We start from the raw sequence: 22,559 nt of genomic DNA, 5'->3' as shown, positions 1-22,559 counted from the left end.
TCACTCATTCATTCACTCATTCACTCACTCATTCATTCACTCATTCATTCACTCATTCAATCATTCACTCATTCATTCACTCACTCATTTATTCATTCACTCACTCATTCGCTCATTCATTCACTCATTCACTCATTCAATCACTCATTCACTCATTCACTCACTCATTCATTCACTCATTCACTCATTCATTCACTCATTCATTCACTCACTCATTTATTCACTCATTCACTCATTCATTTATTCATTCACTCACTCATTCACACACTCACTCATTCATTCACTCATTCACTCATTCATTCACTCATTCACTTCTCATTCATTCACTCACTCATTCACTCATTCATTCACTAATTCACACACTCACTCATTCATTCACTCACTCATTCATTCACTCATTCACTCATTCATTCACTCATTCACTCACTCATTCATTCACTTACTCATTCATTCACTCACTCATTCACTCATTCATTCACTCACTCATTCACTCACTCATTCATTCACTCATTCACTCACTCATTCACTCATTCGATCATTCATTCATTCACTCCCTCATTCATTCATTCACTCATACACTCATTCATTCACTCATTCATTCACTCACTCATTCACTTATTCATTCACTCACTCATTCACTCACTCATTCATTCACTCATTCACTAATTTATTCGTTCATTCACTCACTCATTCATTCACTCATTCGCTCATTCACTCACTCACCCATTCACTCATTCACTCATTCGCTCATTCACTCACTCATTCATTCACTCCCTCATTCATTCACTCACTCATTCACTCATTCATTCACTCATTCACTCATTCATTCACTCATTCATTCATTCACTAACTCACTCATTCATTCATTTATTCATTCACTCACTCACTCACTCATTAATTCACTCACTCACTCACTCACTCATTCATTCACTCATTCAGTCATTCACTCATTCATTCACTCATTCACTCACTCATTCACTCATTCATTCACTCATTCACTCATTCACTCACTCACTCATTCACTCATTCATTCATTCCCTCATTCATTCATTCACTCATTCACTCATTCATTCACTCATTCATTCACTCACTCACTCATGCATTCACTCGCTCATTCACTCATTCATGCACTCACTCATTCACTCACCCACTCTTTCATTTACTCATTCACTCATTCACTCACCCACTCACCCACTCACTCATTCACTCACTCATTCACTCACTCATTCATTCACTCATTCACTAATTTATTCACTCATTCACTCGCTCATTCATTCACTCATTCGCTCATTCACTCACTCACCCATTCACTCATTCACTCATTCGCTCATTCACTCACTCATTCATTCACTCCCTCATTCATTCACTCACTCATTCACTCATTCACTCATTCATTCACTCATTCACTCATTCATTCACTCATTCATTCATTCACTCACTCATTCATTCACTCACTCACTCACTCACTCACTCATTCATTCACTCATTCACTCACTCACTCACTCATTCATTCACTCATTCACTCACTCACTCATGCATTCACTCGCTCATTCACTCATTCATGCACTCACTCATTCACTCACCCACTCTTTCATTTACTCATTCACTCATTCACTCACCCACTCACCCACTCACTCATTCACTCACTCATTAACTCACTCATTCATTCACTCATTCACTAATTTATTCACTCATTCACTCGCTCATTCATTCACTCATTCGCTCATTCACTCACTCACCCATTCACTCATTCGCTCATTCACTCACTCATTCATTCACTCCCTCATTCATTCACTCACTCATTCACTCATTCATTCACTCATTCACTCACTCATTCACTCATTCATTCATTCACTCACTCATTTATTCATTCACTCACTCACTCATTCATTCATTCACTCATTCACTCACTCACTCATTCATTCACTCATTCAGTCATTCACTCATTCATTCACTCATTCACTCACTAATTCACTCATTCATTCACTCATTCACTCACTCACTCATTCACTCATTCATTCCCTCATTCATTCCTTCATTCATTCATTCACTCACTCATTCACTCACTCACTCACTCATGCATTCACTCACTCATTCATTCACTCATTCATTCACTCACCCACTCACTCACTCATTCATGCACTCACTCATTCACTCACCCACTCATTCATTTACTCATTCACTCATTCACTCACCCACTCACCCACTCACTCATTCACTCACTCATTCACTCACTCACTCATTCACTCACCCACTCACTCAGTCACCCACTCACTCACTCATTCACCCACTCACTCACTCATTCACCCACTCATTCACTCACTCACTCACTCGCTCATTCACCCACTCACTCATTCACCCACTCACTCACTCACCCACTCACTCACTCACTCACCCACCCACTCATTCACTCACTCACTCACCCACTCATTCACTCACCCACTCACTCACCCACTCACTCACTCACCCACTCACTCACTCACCCACTCACTCACTCATTCACTCACCCACTCACTCACTCATTCACCCACTCACTCACCCACTCACTCACTCACCCACTCACTCACTCATTCACTTACCCACTCACCACTCACCCACCCACTCACTCACTCATTCACTCACCCACCCACTCACTCACCCAGCCACTCACTCAGTCACTCACCCAGCCACTCACCCAGTCACTCACCCAGTCACTCACACAGTCACTCACCCAGCCACTCACCCAGTCACTCACCCAGCCACTCACCCAGTCACTCACCCAGTCACTCACACAGTCACTCACCCAGCCACTCACCCAGTCACTCACCCAGCCACTCACCCAGCCACTCACCTAGTCACTCACCCATTCACTCAGCGAGTAGCACCACCTATGATGCACACACACAGACAAAGCTCCCCCAGGTAGCCTCTAGCAGGGCTGTAGGGGCAAGTGCTGCTAGTAGCGAGTAGCAGCACCTATGATGTACACCATCATCATCACCACCACCACCATCACCACCATCACCACCACCATCATCATCATAACCACCACCATCACCACCATCACCACCACCATCATCATCATCATCACCAACATCACCACCACCACCATCACCAGACTCACCACCATCATCACCACCACCATCACCAAAATCACTACCATCATCACCATCACCACCACCATCACCACCCCCACTACCATCATCACCATCACCACCACCCCCACACTCACCACCATCACCCCACCTCCACACTCACCACCATCACCCCACCTCCACACTCACCACCACACTCACCCCCACCATCATCACCAGACTCACCACCATCACCCCCACACTCACACTCACCACCATCACCACCACCCCCACACTCACATCCATCATCATCACCACCATCACCACCACCATCACCACCAACACCACCACCATCACCACCCACACGCAAACCACCATCACCACCACCACCACACTCACCACCATCACCCCACCTCCACACTCACCACCATCACCCCCACCATCATCACCAGACTCACCACCATCACCACCACCCCCACACTCACATCCATCATCATCACCACCAACACCACCACCATCACCACCCCCACACAAACCACCACCATCACCACCACCACCAACACCACCAACACCACCACCATCACCACCCCCACACAAACCACCATCACCACCCCCACACAAACCACCATCACCATCATCACCACCATCATCATCATCACACTCACCACCATCACCACCACCCCCACACTCACCACTATCACCATCACCCCACCCACACACTCACCACCACACACACACTCACCACCACACACACACTCACCACCATCACCATCACCACCCCCACGCAAACCACCACCATCATCACCAACACCACGACCATCACCACCACCACCACCCAAACCACCACCAACACCACCACCATCACGACCACCATCACCACTCCCACGTAAACAACCACCACCATCACCACCACCACCATCACCACCACCATCACCATCACCACCATCACCCCCACGCAAACCACCACCACCACCAACACCACCACCATCACCACCACCATTACCACTCCCACGTAAACAACCACCACCATCACCACCATCACCATCACCACCATCACCCCCACGCAAACCACCACCACCACCAACACCACCACCATCACCACCACCCAACCGGTTTAAGACCTCACCAACGAGTCAATCATCTGCCCACGAGTTAACTCATTCAGTCTCGAACCGAGTCAACGATTCCCACATCGTGTGAGAGCGTGTGTGTGTGTGTCCAAGTGTGTGTGCGTGTGTGTGTGCAAGTGTATGTGGTGTGGTGGTGGTGGTGGTGGTAGTGTTGACTGTGCGATTTAAGTGGCAAGACGAACGCCTTCAAAGAGCCGGAGAAGTGCAGTCAGAGGCCATCGCTCAGCCTCCAGAGAGGAGGAGGAGGACGAGGACGAGGAGGAGTAGGCGCGTGATGAGTTGGCGAATTCGTCTTCTTCTGCTGCTGCTGTTGCTGCTGACATAAGTTTACAGGTGATTGTGGTGGTGATGGTTGTGGTGGTTGTGGTGGTTGTGGTGATGGTGGTGATTGTGGTGGTGGTGATTGTGATGGTCATGATTGTGGTGGTGGTAGAGGCGATGATTGTGGTGGTGGTGATTGTGATGGTGGTGATTGCGATGGTGGTTATTGTGATGGTGGTGATTGTGGTGATGGTGATTGTGATGGTGGTGATTATGATTATGGTGGTGGTGGCGATGATTGTGATGGTGGTGATCATGATGATGGTGGTGGCGATGATTTTGATGGTGGTGATTGTGATTGTGATGGTGGTGATTGTGGTGGTGGAGGCGATGATTGTGGTGGTGGATGCGATGATTGTGGTGATTGTGATGGTGGTGATTGTGATGGTGTTGATTGTGATGGTGGTGATTGTGGTGGTGGCGATGATTGTGATGCTGGCGTTTGTGACGGTGGTGATTGTGATGGTGGTGATTGTGATCGTAGTGGTGGTGATGATTGTGATGATGGTGATTGTGATGGTGGTGGTTGCGATCGTAGTGGTGGTGATGATTGTGATGGTGGTGATTGTGGTGGTGGCGATGATTGTGATGCTGGCGTTTGTGACGGTGGTGATTGTGATGGTGGTGATTGTGATCGTAGTGGTGGTGATGATTGTGATGGTGGTGATTGCGATGGTGGTGATTGTGATCGTAGTGGTGGTGATGATTGTGATGGTGGTGATTGTGATGGCAGTGATTGTGTGGTGGTGATTGTGGTGGTGGTGATGATTGTGATGGTGGTGGTGATTGTGATGGTGGTGATTGTGATTGTGGTGGTGATTGTGGTGGTGATGATTGTGATGATGGTGGTGGCGATGATTGTGATGGTGGCGATTGTGATCGTGGAGGTGGTGATGATTGTGATGGTGGTGGTGATTGTGGTGGTGGTGATTGTGGTAGTGATTGTGGTGGTGGTGATTGTGATGGTGGTGATTGTGGTGGTCGTGATAATTGTGATGGTGGTGATTGTGATGATGGTGGTGTTGGCGATGATTGTGATCGTGGTGATTGTGGTGGTGGCGGTGATTGTGGTGGTGATGATTGTGATGGTGGTGATTGTGATGGCGGTGATTGTGATGGTGGTGATTGTGGTGGTGGTGATGATTGTGATGGTGGTGATTGTGATGGTGGTGATTGTGTGGTGGTGATTGTGGTGGTGGTGATGATTGTGATGGTGGTGATGTTTGTGATGGTGGTGATTGTGATTGTGGTGGTGATTGTGGTGGTGATGATTGTGATGGTGGCGATTGTGATCGTGGTGGTGGTGGTGATGATTGTGATGGTGGTGGTGATTGTGATTGTGGTGGTAATTGTGGTAGTGATTGTGGTGGTGATTGTGATGGTGTTGATTGTGGTGGTGGTGATGATTGTGATGGTGGTGATTGTGATGATGGTGGTGTTGGCGATGATTGTGATCGTGGTGATTGTGGTGGTGGCGGTGATTGTGGTGGTCGTGATCATTGTGATGGTGGTGATTGTGATGGCGGTGATTGTGATGATGGTGATTGTGGTGGTGGTGATGATGATTGTGATGGTGGTGATTGTGATGGTGGCGGTGATGATTGTGATGGTGGTGATTTTAGAGCTCCTTCGCATCCCTCTTTCTCTCTCGAGTCGAGTAATAAGTTTTCCTGATGAAATAATGTGTTTGGGTTTGTCCCTGGGTAGTAAGTGTTATTTCCCTAATTGCTTACGCCTCAAAAGTACAAGCAGGTGGCTATCATTCCCCACAAACTTTGGCTTTTGTGACCAGGACAGGCAATACTTTAACAAAGTAAGGAACCTCTTTTGTGAATGAGAAAACGGGGGCGAATTTTGGTGAAAAAAAAAATAAAAACGCAACAACCACCACCACCATCAAAACGAAGACGAATTCACATCTAAAGTCACGCAGATAACGACCAAGAATTATTCTGACCACCAAGAAGCCCTCTGCCACCACCACCACCACCACCTCCGCCACCACCACCACCACCACCTCCGCCACCACCACCACCGCCACCACCACCACCACCACCACCACCTCCGCCACTACCACCACCATCTCCGCCAACACCACCACCACCACCACTTCCGCCACCACCACCACCACCACCACCGCCGCCAACACCACCACCACCTCCGCCACTACCACCACCACCACCACCTCCACCACCACCACCACCACCACCGCCACCACCACCACCACCTCCGCCACTACCACCACCATCTCCGCCACCACCACCACCACCACCTCCGCCACCACCACCACCACCGCCACCACCACAGTGGTGGCTGGCCACAGCGGGTATCCCCACTCTCTCCACAACTGCCCCATCACCGATTGGGAGTTGTGCGGGTGGAGTGTCCTATGGTTCAAAATACCCAGGCAGGTGCTTAGTTTTGGCGTGGGCCTGATGGTAAGGCCCCACCTCTTAGTGGCACGCTCCAGTCTCAGCAGCCATCGCGTTAGGGGCGAGTTCATGAAAATGTTTGACCGATTACAACAACGGGCAAATTTTCTAAGTTGATCAATTTTGTACGGCCCGCGAATGACGTTTTATAAATAACCAAATGGCCCTTGGCAGAAAAAAAAGCTTCCCCACCTCCTGATTCAAGGCATGCCGACTGTTGATCTACTAGCTCCTGACAAATTGTTTCACGAGGGCCCGGTTTTGTGTTTCCCCGTGGTGGCATCAGACACGTTCTGTGTGGGGCCCCATCAGTGGCATCCCACTCCGACAAAGTTCGTCCAACTCGCCATATGTTCTGTCTGTCTGCTACAGCAGAGGTGTAGGGAATTCCGACAAGACCTGGTCAAGGGCTATGATACCATCAGTAGGCCCTGGGCTCTGGGTTGTTCTTCGTGCTTTCGGAGTCCCTGACCCTCCGCTCACGATCATCAAGGACCTTCGTGATGGTGAGCGGGCCCGGGTAAAACTACGTGGCCGGGAGTCGGAGCCATTCCCCGTACACCTTGAGGTGCGACAGGGATGTCCTCTGGCTCCCACATTATTTAACATCTATTTTGAGCACGTAGTTCGTGAAGCCTTCAATAGCTGTGCTGGAGGAATTTCCATCTGGTACAGATACAATGGGAGGCTGATCGATGCCCGGGTGCGGTCAAGGGATGGCTCCCTATTGCTCAACCACGTTATATATGCTGATGATTTGGTAATAGCTGCACATTCAGAGGAGGAGTTGGAGACGCTTCTGCTGAGACTGGAGCGTGCCACTAAGAGGTGGGGCCTTACCATCAGCCCCACCAAAACTAAGCACCTGCCTGGGTATTTTGTACCATCGGACACTCAACCCCCACAACTCCCAATCGGTGATGGGGCAGTTGTGGAGAGAGTGGAGAGTTTCCCATACCTGGGCAGTGTGCATATGACCGGCTCCAGTTTAACAGCAGAGGTCTCACTCCGAATCAGTCGAGCGGCAATATATTTTCATCGGTTGCGTAACGCTGTGTGGAAGCTACCTGGTCTGTCGCTCTGCACTAAGCATCAGGTCTTCTCGGCCACGGTCATTCCCTCCCTTCTCTACGCTTGCGAAACGTGGACCCCCCTAATGGGACATCTTCGCCGGTTGGAAACATTTAGGCTGGCCTGCCTACGATCCATCCTGGGTTTAACCAGACTGGATTGTGTGAGGAGCTCACAAATCCTTGAAAGATCTGGGCAAGGTCCCATCGGTGAGCTCCTCCGGCGGGCAAGGTTGCGATAGCTGGGTCATGTAGCCCGCATGCCCAGCCACCGCATACCGAAACAGCTTTTGTTCGGCCGGATCGAGGGGGCTAAGCGGGCGCGGCACGGGCAAGAGAAGAGATGGAGTGACGTGGTACAGGAGGACGTGGAGCTGAGTGGACTTGCCGATGACCGGTACCAGCGGTGTCAAGATCGGCCTCTGTGGAGGAGGCTCGTGAGGGACGCTACTGGGCAGTTGGAGGCAGTCGCCCTCCAACAACAACGGAGGACGGAGGAGCGACGCTCAGAACAACGAGCGGAGCGCCGGGTGGCTAAAGCACAGCAGGTTGGCACAGTAGGGGGCACAGGTGGTGCATCAGCCAGTGATCTCAGTCAGTCGACCCGTGGCACCTGGGTCTGCCCCGTGACCCCCTGCCAGCAGGCGTTCGACACTTCACGTGGCCTCAGGGTGCACATAGCCTGGCACAAGCGTCGTGGTGACGTCACCGCCACTTAGTGGCGAATGGCGGTTGTTGTTGTGTGTGTGTGTGTCACAGTGTGTGTTTGTGTGTCACTGTGTGTGTCACAGTGTGTGTGTGTGTGTCACAGTGTGTGTTTGTGTGTCACTGTGTGTGTCACAGTGTGTGTGTACTAGTGTGTGTGTCACTGTGTGTGTCACTGTGTGTGTCACTGTGTGTGTGTCACAGTGTGTGTCACAGTGTGTGTCACTGTGTGTGTCACTGTGTGTGTGTGTACTAGTGTGTGTGTGTCACTGTGTGTGTCACTGTGTGTATGTGTCACTGTGTGTCAGTGTGTGTGTTACAGTGTGTGTACACGTGTGTGTACTAGTGTGTGTGTGTTCTAGTGTGTGTGTGTACACTGTGTGTGTCACAGTGTGTGTGTGTCACCGTGTGTGTGTGTATGTGTGTGTCACAGTGTGTGTGTCACAGTGTGTGTGTCACTGTGTGTGTCACACTGTGTGTGTACACTGTGTGTGTGTACACTGTGTGTGTGTGTCACTGTGTGTGTGTGTCACTGTGTGTCACTGTGTGTATGTGTGTACACAGTGTGTGTGTGTGTCACAGTGTGTGTGTCACTGTGTGTACTAGTGTGTGTGTGTCACTGTGTGTGTGTGTGTACACGTGTGTGTGTCACTGTGCGTGTCACAGTGTGTGTGTGTACTAGTGTGTGTCTGTGTGGCACTGTGTGTGTGTCACACTGTGTGTGTGTCACTGTGTGTGTGTCACTGTGTGTGTGTACACGTGTGTGTGTGTGTCACAGTGTGTGTGTGTGTCACAGTGTGTGTGTGTACTAGTGTGTGTGTACACAGTGTGTGTACACGTGTGTATACACTGTGTGTGTGTCACAGTGTGTGTGTGTGTGTCACTGTGTGTCACAGTATGTGTGTACTAGTGTGTGTGTGTCACTGTGTGTGTGTGTCACTGTGTGTGTACTAGTGTGTGTGTGTCACAGTGTGTGTGTCACAGTGTGTGTGTGTCACAGTGTGTGTGTGTGTCACTGTGTGTGTGTACACGTGTGTGTGTGTCACAGTGTGTGTGTGTGTGTCACTGTGTGTCACAGTATGTGTGTACTAGTGTGTGTGTGTCACTGTGTGTGTGTGTCACTGTGTGTGTACTAGTGTGTGTGTGTGTCACAGTGTGTGTGTGTCACAGTGTGTGTGTGTGTCACTGTGTGTGTGTACACGTGTGTGTGTCACAGTGTGTGTGTGTAACAGTGTCTTTGTGTGTCACAGCGTGTGTGTGTCACTGTGTGTGTGTGTGTGTACTAGTGTGTGTGTGTGTGTCACAGTGTGTGTGTCACACACTGTGTGTGTGTGTCGCAGTGTGTGTGTGTACTAGTGTGTGTGTCACAGTGTGTGTGTCACAGTGTGTGTGTGTCACTGTGTGTGTATCACTGTGTGTGTCACTGTGTGTGTGTACAGTGTGTGTGTGTGTCACAGTGTGTATGTGTGTGTCACTGTGTGTGTGTCACTGTGTGTGTGTACACTGTGTGTGTCACTGTGTGTGTGTACACTGTGTGTGTGTGTACACTGTGTGTGTGTCACAGTGTGTGTGTCACTGTGTTTGTGTGTCACAGTGTGTCTGTGTGTACTAGTGTCAGTGTGTGTCACTGTGTGTGTGTACTAGTGTGTGTGTACTAGTGTGTGTGTGTCACTGTGTGTGTGTGTGTCAGTGTGTGTGTGTCACTGTGTGTGTGTGTCAATGTGTGTGTGTGTACACTGTGTGTGTCACTGTGTGTGTCACAGTGTGTGTGTGTATTAGTGTGTGTGTGTACTAGTGTGTGTGTACTAGTGTGTGAGTGTACTAGTGTGTGTGTACTAGTGTGTGTGTGTATACACTGTGTGTGTCACAGTGTGTCTGTGTGTACTAGTGTCAGTGTGTGTGTACTAGTGTGTGTGTGTCAGTGTGTGTGTGTGTGTCACACAGTGTGTGTGTGTCACTGTGTGTGTGTGTACACGTGTGTGTGTGTCACTGTGTGTGTGTACACAGTGTGTGTACACGTGTGTATACACACTGTGTGTGTGTGTCACTGTGTGTGTGTCACTGTGTGTGTACACTGTGTGTGTACACTGTGTGTGTGTGTCACTGTGTGTGTGTGTCACTGTGTGTGTGTCACAGTGTGTGTGTGTGTCACTGTGTGTGTGTACACGTGTGTGTGTGTCACAGTGTGTGTGTGTACTAGTGTGTGTGTACACAGTGTGTGTGTACACGTGTGTACACACACACTGTGTGTGTGTCACAGTGTGTGTGTGTCAGTGTGTGTGTGTACTAGTGTGTGTGTACACAGTGTGTGTACACTGTGTGTGTACTAGTGTGTGTATACACTGTGTGTGTGTGTCACTGTGTGTGTGTCACTGTGTGTGTATGTGTACTAGTGTTTGTGTGTGTGTCAGTGTGTGTGTGTCACTGTGTGTGTGTGTCTGTGTGTATGTCACTGTGTGTGTATGTGTACTAGTGTTTGTGTGTGTGTCACTGTGTGTGTGTGTCTGTGTGTATGTCACTGTGTGTGTATGTGTACTAGTGTTTGTGTGTGTGTCAGTGTGTGTGTGTCACTGTGTGTGTGTGTCAGTGTGTGTGTGTCAGTGTGTGTGTGTCACTGTGTGTGTGTCACTGTGTGTGTATGTGTACTAGTGTCAGTGTGTGTGTCACAGTGTGTGTGTGTCACTGTGTGTGTGTCACTGTGTGTGTATGTGTACTAGTGTTTGTGTGTGTGTCACAGTGTGTGTGTGTCACTGTGTGTGTCACAGTGTGTCTGTGTGTACTAGTGTGTGTGTCGAGATCGCCGCCATGTGGGGTCACGTGGTACTACGCCGCCTGCACGCGCTCCGCCGCCCCCTGCTGCTGATGGCGCCTCCACTCCTGGCGCTGCCTCTACCAATCATCGTGCCGGGACTGGTGGGTAAATTGGGTACTAGTGTGTGGGTACTAGTGTTAGTGTGTACACGTGTGTGTGTTAGTGTGTACTAGTGTGTGTATACTCGCGCCTCCACTCCTGGCGCTGCCTCTACCAATCATCGTGCCGGGACTGGTGGGTAAATTGGGTACTAGTGTGTGGGTACTAGTGTGTGTTAGTGTGTGTGTGTACTAGTGTGTACTAGTGTGTACTAGTGTGTGTGTACTAGTGTGTACTAGTGTGTGTGTGTGTACTAGTGTGTACTAGTGTTAGTGTGTACTAGTGTGTACTAGTGTGTGTGTACTAGTGTGTACTAGTGTGTGTGTGTACTAGTGTGTGTACTAGTGTGTGTGTGTACTAGTGTGTACTAGTGTGTGTGTGTTAGTGTGTACTAGTGTGTGTGTGTACTAGTGTGTACTAGTGTGTGTGTGTTAGTGTGTACTAGTGTGTGTGTACTAGTGTATACTAGTGTGTGTGTGTACACGTGTATTAGTGTGTACTAGTGTGTGTGTACTCGCGCCTCCACTCCTGGCGCTGCCTCTACCAATCATCGTGCCGGGACTGGTGGGTAAATTGGGTACTAGTGTGTGGGTACTAGTGTTAGTGTGTACTAGTGTGTGTGTGTGTGTTAGTGTGTGTACTAGTGTTAGTGTGAACACGTGCTGGTGTGTGTGTGTACACGTGTGTGTGTGTGTACACGTGTGTGTGTGTACACGTGTGTGTGTGTACTAGTGTGTACTAGTGTTAGTGTGTACTAGTGTGTGTGTGTGTGTACTAGTGTGTACTAGTGTTAGTGTGTACTAGTGTGTGTGTGTGTGTACTAGTGTGTACTAGTGTTAGTGTGTACTAGTGTGTGTGTGTGTGTACTAGTGTGTACTAGTGTTAGTGTGTACTAGTGTGTGTGTGTGTGTACTAGTGTGTACTAGTGTTAGTGTGTACTAGTGTGTGTGTGTGTGTACTAGTGTGTACTAGTGTATTAGTGTGTGTGTGTGTTAGTGTGTACTAGTGTGTGTGTTTTATAGTGTGTGTGTGTGTACTAGTGTGTGTACTAGTGTGTACTAGTGTATTAGTGTGTGTGTGTACTAGTGTGTACTAGTGTGTACTAGTGTGTGTGTGTACTAGTGTGTACTAGTGTGTGTGTACTCGCGCCTCCACTCCTGGCGCTGCCTCTACCAATCATCGTGCGGGACTGGTGGGTAAATTGGGTACTAGTGTGTGGGTACTAGTGTTAGTGTATTAATGTGTGTGTGTTAGTGTGTACTAGTGTGTACTAGTGTTAGTGTGTACTAGTGTGTACTAGTGTGTACTAGTGTTAGTGTGTACTAGTGTGTACTAGTGTGTACTAGTGTTAGTGTGTACTAGTGTGTACTAGTGTTAGTGTGTACTAGTGTGTACTAGTGTTAGTGTGTACTAGTGTGTACTAGTGTGTACTAGTGTTAGTGTGTACTAGTGTGTACTAGTGTGTGTGTACTAGTGTGTGTGTACTAGTGTGTATTAGTGTGTACTAGTGTGTGTGTACTAGTGTGTACTAGTGTGTACTAGTGTTAGTGTGTACTAGTGTGTACTAGTGTTAGTGTGTACTAGTGTGTGTGTACTAGTGTTAGTGTGTACTAGTGTGTGTGTACTAGTGTGTACTAGTGTTAGTGTGTACTAGTGTGTACTAGTGTGTACTAGTGTGTGTGTACTAGTGTGTACTAGTGTGTACTAGTGTTAGTGTGTACTAGTGTGTACTAGTGTGTGTGTACTAGTGTGTGTGTACTAGTGTGTATTAGTGTGTACTAGTGTGTGTGTACTAGTGTGTACTAGTGTGTACTAGTGTTAGTGTGTACTAGTGTGTACTAGTGTGTACTAGTGTTAGTGTGTACTAGTGTGTACTAGTGTTAGTGTGTACTAGTGTGTGTGTACTAGTGTGTACTAGTGTGTGTGTGTACTAGTGTGTACTAGTGTGTACTAGTGTGTGTGTACTAGTGTGTGTGTGTACTAGTGTGTACTAGTGTGTACTAGTGTGTGTGTGTACTAGTGTGTGTGTACTAGTGTGTACTAGTGTTAGTGTGTACTAGTGTGTACTAGTGTGTGTACTAGTGTGTGTACTAGTGTGTGTGTGTACTAGTGTGTACTAGTGTGTACTAGTGTGTGTGTACTAGTGTGTACTAGTGTGTGTGTGTACTAGTGTATACTAGTGTGTGTGTGTACTAGTGTGTACTAGTGTATTAGTGTGTGTGTGTGTACTAGTGTGTACTAGTGTGTGTGTGTGTACTAGTGTGTACTAGTGTGTGTGTGTACTAGTGTGTACTAGTGTGTGTGTGTACTAGTGTGTACTAGTGTGTGTGTGTGTACTAGTGTGTACTAGTGTGTGTGTGTACTAGTGTGTACTAGTGTGTGTGTGTACTAGTGTGTACTAGTGTATTAGTGTGTGTGTGTGTACTAGTGTGTACTAGTGTGTGTGTACTAGTGTGTGTGTGTGTACTAGTGTGTACTAGTGTGTGTGTGTACTAGTGTGTACTAGTGTGTGTGTGTACTAGTGTGTACTAGTGTGTGTGTGTGTACTAGTGTGTACTAGTGTGTGTGTGTACTAGTGTGTACTAGTGTGTGTGTGTACTAGTGTGTACTAGTGTATTAGTGTGTGTGTGTGTACTAGTGTGTACTAGTGTGTGTGTACTAGTGTGTGTGTGTGTACTAGTGTGTACTAGTGTGTGTGTGTACTAGTGTGTACTAGTGTGTGTGTGTACTAGTGTGTACTAGTGTGTGTGTGTGTACTAGTGTGTACTAGTGTTAGTGTGTACTAGTGTGTACTAGTGTGTACTAGTGTGTACTAGTGTTAGTGTGTACTAGTGTGTACTAGTGTTAGTGTGTACTAGTGTGTACTAGTGTGTGTGTACTAGTGTGTACTAGTGTGTACTAGTGTTAGTGTGTACTAGTGTGTACTAGTGTGTGTGTACTAGTGTGTGTGTACTAGTGTGTATTAGTGTGTACTAGTGTGTGTGTACTAGTGTGTACTAGTGTGTACTAGTGTTAGTGTGTACTAGTGTGTACTAGTGTGTACTAGTGTTAGTGTGTACTAGTGTGTACTAGTGTTAGTGTGTACTAGTGTGTGTGTACTAGTGTGTACTAGTGTGTGTGTGTACTAGTGTGTACTAGTGTGTACTAGTGTGTGTGTACTAGTGTGTGTGTGTACTAGTGTGTACTAGTGTGTACTAGTGTGTGTGTGTACTAGTGTGTGTGTACTAGTGTGTACTAGTGTTAGTGTGTACTAGTGTGTACTAGTGTGTGTACTAGTGTGTGTACTAGTGTGTGTGTGTACTAGTGTGTACTAGTGTGTACTAGTGTGTGTGTACTAGTGTGTACTAGTGTGTGTGTGTACTAGTGTATACTAGTGTGTGTGTGTACTAGTGTGTACTAGTGTATTAGTGTGTGTGTGTGTACTAGTGTGTACTAGTGTGTACTAGTGTGTGTGTGTGTACTAGTGTGTACTAGTGTGTGTGTGTACTAGTGTGTACTAGTGTGTGTGTGTACTAGTGTGTACTAGTGTGTGTGTGTGTACTAGTGTGTACTAGTGTGTGTGTGTACTAGTGTGTACTAGTGTGTGTGTGTACTAGTGTGTACTAGTGTGTGTGTGTACTAGTGTGTGTACTAGTGTGTGTACTAGTGTGTACTAGTGTGTACTAGTGTGTACTAGTGTGTGTACTAGTGTGTACTAGTGTATACTAGTGTGTGTGTGTGTGTACTAGTGTGTACTAGTGTTAGTGTGTACTAGTGTGTACTAGTGTGTGTGTGTGTGTACTAGTGTGTACTAGTGTACTAGTGTGTGTGTGTGTACTAGTGTGTACTAGTGTGTGTGTACTAGTGTGTACTAGTGTGTGTGTGTACTAGTGTGTACTAGTGTGTACTAGTGTTTGTGTGTACTAGTGTGTGTGTACTAGTGTGTGTGTGTACTAGTGTGTACTAGTGTGTACTAGTGTGTGTGTGTACTAGTGTGTACTAGTGTGTACTAGTGTGTGTGTACTAGTGTTTGTGTACTCGCGCCTCCACTCCTGGCGCTGCCTCTACCAATCATCGTGCCGGGACTGGTGGGTAAATTGGGTACTAGTGTGTGGGTACTAGTGTTAGTGTATTAATGTGTGTGTGTTAGTGTGTACTAGTGTGTACTAGTGTTAGTGTGTACTAGTGTGTACTAGTGTGTACTAGTGTTAGTGTGTACTAGTGTGTACTAGTGTGTACTAGTGTTAGTGTGTACTAGTGTGTACTAGTGTTAGTGTGTACTAGTGTGTACTAGTGTTAGTGTGTACTAGTGTGTACTAGTGTGTACTAGTGTTAGTGTGTACTAGTGTGTACTAGTGTGTGTGTACTAGTGTGTGTGTACTAGTGTGTATTAGTGTGTACTAGTGTGTGTGTACTAGTGTGTACTAGTGTGTACTAGTGTTAGTGTGTACTAGTGTGTACTAGTGTGTACTAGTGTTAGTGTGTACTAGTGTGTGTGTACTAGTGTTAGTGTGTACTAGTGTGTGTGTACTAGTGTGTACTAGTGTTAGTGTGTACTAGTGTGTACTAGTGTGTACTAGTGTGTGTGTACTAGTGTGTACTAGTGTGTACTAGTGTTAGTGTGTACTAGTGTGTACTAGTGTGTGTGTACTAGTGTGTGTGTACTAGTGTGTATTAGTGTGTACTAGTGTGTGTGTACTAGTGTGTACTAGTGTGTACTAGTGTTAGTGTGTACTAGTGTGTACTAGTGTGTACTAGTGTTAGTGTGTACTAGTGTGTACTAGTGTTAGTGTGTACTAGTGTGTGTGTACTAGTGTGTACTAGTGTGTGTGTGTACTAGTGTGTACTAGTGTGTACTAGTGTGTGTGTACTAGTGTGTGTGTGTACTAGTGTGTACTAGTGTGTACTAGTGTGTGTGTGTACTAGTGTGTGTGTACTAGTGTGTACTAGTGTTAGTGTGTACTAGTGTGTACTAGTGTGTGTACTAGTGTGTGTACTAGTGTGTGTGTGTACTAGTGTGTACTAGTGTGTACTAGTGTGTGTGTACTAGTGTGTACTAGTGTGTGTGTGTACTAGTGTATACTAGTGTGTGTGTGTACTAGTGTGTACTAGTGTATTAGTGTGTGTGTGTGTACTAGTGTGTACTAGTGTGTACTAGTGTGTGTGTGTGTACTAGTGTGTACTAGTGTGTGTGTGTACTAGTGTGTACTAGTGTGTGTGTGTACTAGTGTGTACTAGTGTGTGTGTGTGTACTAGTGTGTACTAGTGTGTGTGTGTACTAGTGTGTACTAGTGTGTGTGTGTACTAGTGTGTACTAGTGTATTAGTGTGTGTGTACTAGTGTGTACTAGTGTGTGTGTACTAGTGTGTGTGTGTGTACTAGTGTGTACTAGTGTGTGTGTGTACTAGTGTGTACTAGTGTGTGTGTGTACTAGTGTGTACTAGTGTGTGTGTGTGTACTAGTGTGTACTAGTGTGTGTGTGTACTAGTGTGTACTAGTGTGTGTGTGTACTAGTGTGTACTAGTGTATTAGTGTGTGTGTGTGTACTAGTGTGTACTAGTGTGTGTGTACTAGTGTGTGTGTGTGTGTACTAGTGTGTACTAGTGTGTGTGTGTACTAGTGTGTACTAGTGTGTGTGTGTACTAGTGTGTACTAGTGTGTGTGTGTGTACTAGTGTGTACTAGTGTTAGTGTGTACTAGTGTGTACTAGTGTGTACTAGTGTGTACTAGTGTTAGTGTGTACTAGTGTGTACTAGTGTTAGTGTGTACTAGTGTGTACTAGTGTGTGTGTACTAGTGTGTACTAGTGTGTACTAGTGTTAGTGTGTACTAGTGTGTACTAGTGTGTGTGTACTAGTGTGTGTGTACTAGTGTGTATTAGTGTGTACTAGTGTGTGTGTACTAGTGTGTACTAGTGTGTACTAGTGTTAGTGTGTACTAGTGTGTACTAGTGTGTACTAGTGTTAGTGTGTACTAGTGTGTACTAGTGTTAGTGTGTACTAGTGTGTGTGTACTAGTGTGTACTAGTGTGTGTGTGTACTAGTGTGTACTAGTGTGTACTAGTGTGTGTGTACTAGTGTGTGTGTGTACTAGTGTGTACTAGTGTGTACTAGTGTGTGTGTGTACTAGTGTGTGTGTACTAGTGTGTACTAGTGTTAGTGTGTACTAGTGTGTACTAGTGTGTGTACTAGTGTGTGTACTAGTGTGTGTGTGTACTAGTGTGTACTAGTGTGTACTAGTGTGTGTGTACTAGTGTGTACTAGTGTGTGTGTGTACTAGTGTATACTAGTGTGTGTGTGTACTAGTGTGTACTAGTGTATTAGTGTGTGTGTGTGTACTAGTGTGTACTAGTGTGTACTAGTGTGTGTGTGTGTACTAGTGTGTACTAGTGTGTGTGTGTACTAGTGTGTACTAGTGTGTGTGTGTACTAGTGTGTACTAGTGTGTGTGTGTGTACTAGTGTGTACTAGTGTGTGTGTGTACTAGTGTGTACTAGTGTGTGTGTGTACTAGTGTGTACTAGTGTATTAGTGTGTGTGTGTGTACTAGTGTGTACTAGTGTGTGTGTACTAGTGTGTGTGTGTGTACTAGTGTGTACTAGTGTGTGTGTGTACTAGTGTGTACTAGTGTGTGTGTGTACTAGTGTGTACTAGTGTGTGTGTGTGTACTAGTGTGTACTAGTGTGTGTGTGTACTAGTGTGTACTAGTGTGTGTGTGTACTAGTGTGTACTAGTGTGTGTGTGTACTAGTGTGTGTACTAGTGTGTGTACTAGTGTGTACTAGTGTGTACTAGTGTGTACTAGTGTGTGTACTAGTGTGTACTAGTGTATACTAGTGTGTGTGTGTACTAGTGTGTACTAGTGTGTGTGTGTACTAGTGTGTACTAGTGTGTGTACTAGTGTGTACTAGTGTATACTAGTGTGTGTGTGTACTAGTGTGTACTAGTGTGTACTAGTGTTAGTGTGTACTAGTGTGTACTAGTGTGTGTGTGTGTTAGTGTGTGTACTAGTGTGTGTGTGTGTACTAGTGTGTGTGTACTAGTGTGTGTACTAGTGTGTACTAGTGTTAGTGTGTACTAGTGTCTGTACTAGTGTGTGTACTAGTGTGTACTAGTGTGTGTGTACTAGTGTGTACTAGTGTGTACTAGTGTGTGTGTACTAGTGTGTACTAGTGTGTGTGTACTAGTGTGTACTAGTGTGTACTAGTGTGTGTGTGTACTAGTGTGTACTAGTGTGTACTAGTGTGTGTGTGTACTAGTGTGTACTAGTGTGTACTAGTGTGTGTGTGTACTAGTGTGTACTAGTGTGTGTGTGTACTAGTGTGTACTAGTGTGTACTAGTGTTTGTGTACTAGTGTGTGTGTGTACTAGTGTGTACTAGTGTGTACTAGTGTGTGTGTGTGTACTAGTGTGTACTAGTGTGTGTGTGTGTACTAGTGTGTACTAGTGTGTGTGTGTACTAGTGTGTACTAGTGTGTGTGTGTGTACTAGTGTGTACTAGTGTGTGTGTGTGTACTAGTGTGTACTAGTGTGTGTGTGTGTACTAGTGTGTACTAGTGTTAGTGTGTGTACTAGTGTGTACTAGTGTTAGTGTGTACTAGTGTGTACTAGTGTGTACTAGTGTGTGTGTGTACTAGTGTGTACTAGTGTGTGTGTGTACTAGTGTGTACTAGTGTGTGTATACTAGTGTGTACTAGTGTGTGTGTACTAGTGTGTACTAGTGTGTGTGTACTAGTGTGTACTAGTGTATACTAGTGTGTGTGTACTAGTGTGTACTAGTGTGTACTAGTGTGTGTGTGTACTAGTGTGTACTAGTGTGTACTAGTGTGTGTGTGTACTAGTGTGTACTAGTGTGTACTAGTGTGTGTGTGTACTAGTGTGTACTAGTGTGTGTGTGTGTACTAGTGTGTACTAGTGTGTGTATACTAGTGTGTACTAGTGTGTGTGTACTAGTGTGTACTAGTGTGTGTGTACTAGTGTGTACTAGTGTGTGTGTGTGTACTAGTGTGTACTAGTGTGTACTAGTGTGTACTAGTGTGTGTGTGTACTAGTGTGTACTAGTGTGTGTGTGTACTAGTGTGTACTAGTGTGTGTATACTAGTGTGTACTAGTGTGTGTGTACTAGTGTGTACTAGTGTGTGTGTACTAGTGTGTACTAGTGTATACTAGTGTGTGTGTACTAGTGTGTACTAGTGTGTACTAGTGTGTGTGTGTACTAGTGTGTACTAGTGTGTACTAGTGTGTGTGTGTACTAGTGTGTACTAGTGTGTACTAGTGTGTGTGTGTACTAGTGTGTACTAGTGTGTACTAGTGTGTGTGTGTACTAGTGTGTACTAGTGTGTGTGTACTCGCGCCTCCACTCCTGGCGCTGCCTCTACCAATCATCGTGCCGGGACTGGTGGGTAAATTGGGTACTAGTGTGTGGGTACTAGTGTTAGTGTATTAGTGTGTGTGTGTACTAGTGTGTACTAGTGTGTGTACTAGTGTGTGTGTGTGTTAGTGTGTGTACTAGTGTTAGTGGGTACTAGTGTGTGTGTGTACACGTGTGTGTGTGTACACGTGTGTGTGTACACTGTGTGTGTGTACACGTGTTAGTGTGTACACGTGTTAGTGTGCCTCTGTACACGTTAGTGTGTACACGTGTTGGTGTGTGTGTGTGTACACAGACACACACACACGTACAGACACACAGATATACACACGTGTACAGACACAGACACGTCTACAGACATCCACAGACACACACACGTGTACAGACACACAGATACACACACGTGTACAGACATACACAGACACAAACACACGTGTACAGACACACACAGACACACACGTACAGACACACAGACACAAACACGTGTACAGACATACACAGACACACACACACACACGTACAGACACACACAGACACAGACACGTGTACAGACATACAGACACAGACACGTGTACAGACATACACAGACACACACACGTACAGACACACACAGACACACACGTGTACAGACATACACACAGACACGTACAGACACACACAGACACACACACGTGTACAGACATACACAGACACACACACGTGCAGACACACGCAGACACACACAGACACACACACGTGTACAGACATACACACACACACGTGCAGACACACACAGACACGTGTACAGACACACACGTGTACAGACACACACACACACACGTGTACACCCACAGACACACACATTTGTACAGACACACACACAGACACACACACGTACAGACACACACAGACACACACACGTGTACAGACACACACACACACGTGTACACACACAGACACACACACGTACAGACACACACAGACACACACACGTGTACAGACATACACAGACACACACGTACAGACACACACAGACACACACACACGTGTACGCACACACGTGTACACACACACGTGTACACACACACACAGACACACACACGTGTACACACACGTGTACACACAGACACACACACACGTGTACACACACGTGTACACACACACGTGTACACACACACGTGTACACACACACACACAGACACACACACGTGGACACACACGCACACACGTGTACACACACATGCACACACGTGTACACACACACGTGTACACACACACGTGTACACACATACACACACCTGTACACACACACAGGTGTACAGACTCACACACGTGTACAAACACACACACGTGTACACACAGACACACACGTGTACACACACACACAGACACACACACGTGTACACACACACGTGTACACACGCACACGTGTACACACACGCACACACGTGTATACACGCACACGTGTACACACACACGTGTACACACACACACACGTGTACACACACACAGGTGTACAGACACACACACGTGTACAAACACACACACGTGTACAGACACACACAGGTGTACAGACACACACACATGTACACACAGGCACACACAGACACACACACAGACACACACGTGTACACACACACACAGACACACACACGTGTACACACACACACGTGTACACACACACAGACACACACACGTGTACACACACACACGTGTACACACACTGACCAGGGGCCACCGCAGCATTTGCCACAGCAGTCCGTTAAGCCACCGAGAGCGTCGATGCGAAACCGGGGACCACCGCAGCATTTGCCACGGCAGTCCGTTAAGTCACCGAGAGCGTCGATTGCGGAACCGGGGGTCACCGCAGCATTTGCCACGACAGTCCGTTAAGTCACCGAGAGCGTCGATGCGAAACCGGGGACCACCGCAGCATTTGCCACGGCAGTCCGTTAAGTCACCGAGAGCGTCGATTGCGGAACCGGGGGTCACCGCAGCATTTGCCACGACAGTCCGTTAAGCCACCGAGAGCGTCGATGCGAAACCGGGGACCACCGCAGCATTTGCCACGGCAGTCCGTTAAGTCACCGAGAGCGTCGATTGCGGAACCGGGGGTCACCGCAGCATTTGCCACGACAGTCCGTTAAGTCACCGAGAGCGTCGATGCGAAACCGGGGGCCACCGCAGCATTTGCCACGGCAGTCCGTTAAGTCACCGAGAGCGACGATGCTGACCAGGGGCCACCGCAGCATTTGCCACGGCAGTCCGTTAAGCCACCGAGAGCGTCGATGCGGAACCGGGGGCCACCGCAGCATTTGCCACGGCAGTCCGTTAAGTCACCGAGAGCGTCGATTGCGGAACCGGGGGTCACCGCAGCATTTGCCACGACAGTCCGTTAAGTCACCGAGAGCGTCGATGCGAAACCGGGGACCACCGCAGCATTTGCCACGGCAGTCCGTTAAGTCACCGAGAGCGTCGATTGCGGAACCGGGGGTCACCGCAGCATTTGCCACGACAGTCCGTTAAGCCACCGAGAGCGTCGATGCGAAACCGGGGACCACCGCAGCATTTGCCACGGCAGTCCGTTAAGTCACCGAGAGCGTCGATTGCGGA

The 22,559-nt window shown here is 47.1% G+C and overlaps 1 protein-coding gene across 4 annotated transcripts in view; it reads left to right on the top strand.

Annotated features, from left to right (window-relative positions):
- Positions 1-3,214: 3,214 nt before the first annotated feature.
- Positions 3,215-22,559, top strand: part of LOC116937603 (solute carrier family 13 member 2-like) — a 46,503-nt gene continuing 27,158 nt past the window's right edge. Inside the window, exons 1-2 of one of the 4 annotated variants that reach the window (XM_076065001.1) lie at positions 3,215-4,516; positions 11,508-11,624. In XM_076065001.1, coding sequence (XP_075921116.1) covers positions 11,517-11,624 — 108 coding nt within the window. In that variant the 5' untranslated portion in view covers positions 3,215-4,516; positions 11,508-11,516. Of the gene's footprint in view, positions 4,517-11,476; positions 11,625-19,934; positions 19,995-22,559 lie in introns of those variants that run through there. The other 3 variants (XM_076065000.1, XM_076064999.1, XM_076065002.1) reach the window with 3 other exon arrangements.

Source organism: Petromyzon marinus, unplaced genomic scaffold, assembly GCF_048934315.1.
Source record: "Petromyzon marinus isolate PM22_M1 ecotype Great Lakes invasive population unplaced genomic scaffold, UKy_Petmar_22M1.pri1.0 PM_Scaffold_98, whole genome shotgun sequence".
NCBI classification, from domain to species: domain Eukaryota; kingdom Metazoa; phylum Chordata; class Hyperoartia; order Petromyzontiformes; family Petromyzontidae; genus Petromyzon; species Petromyzon marinus.
Note: the sequence above shows the minus strand (reverse complement) of the source record. Positions and strands in the feature narration are given on the sequence as shown.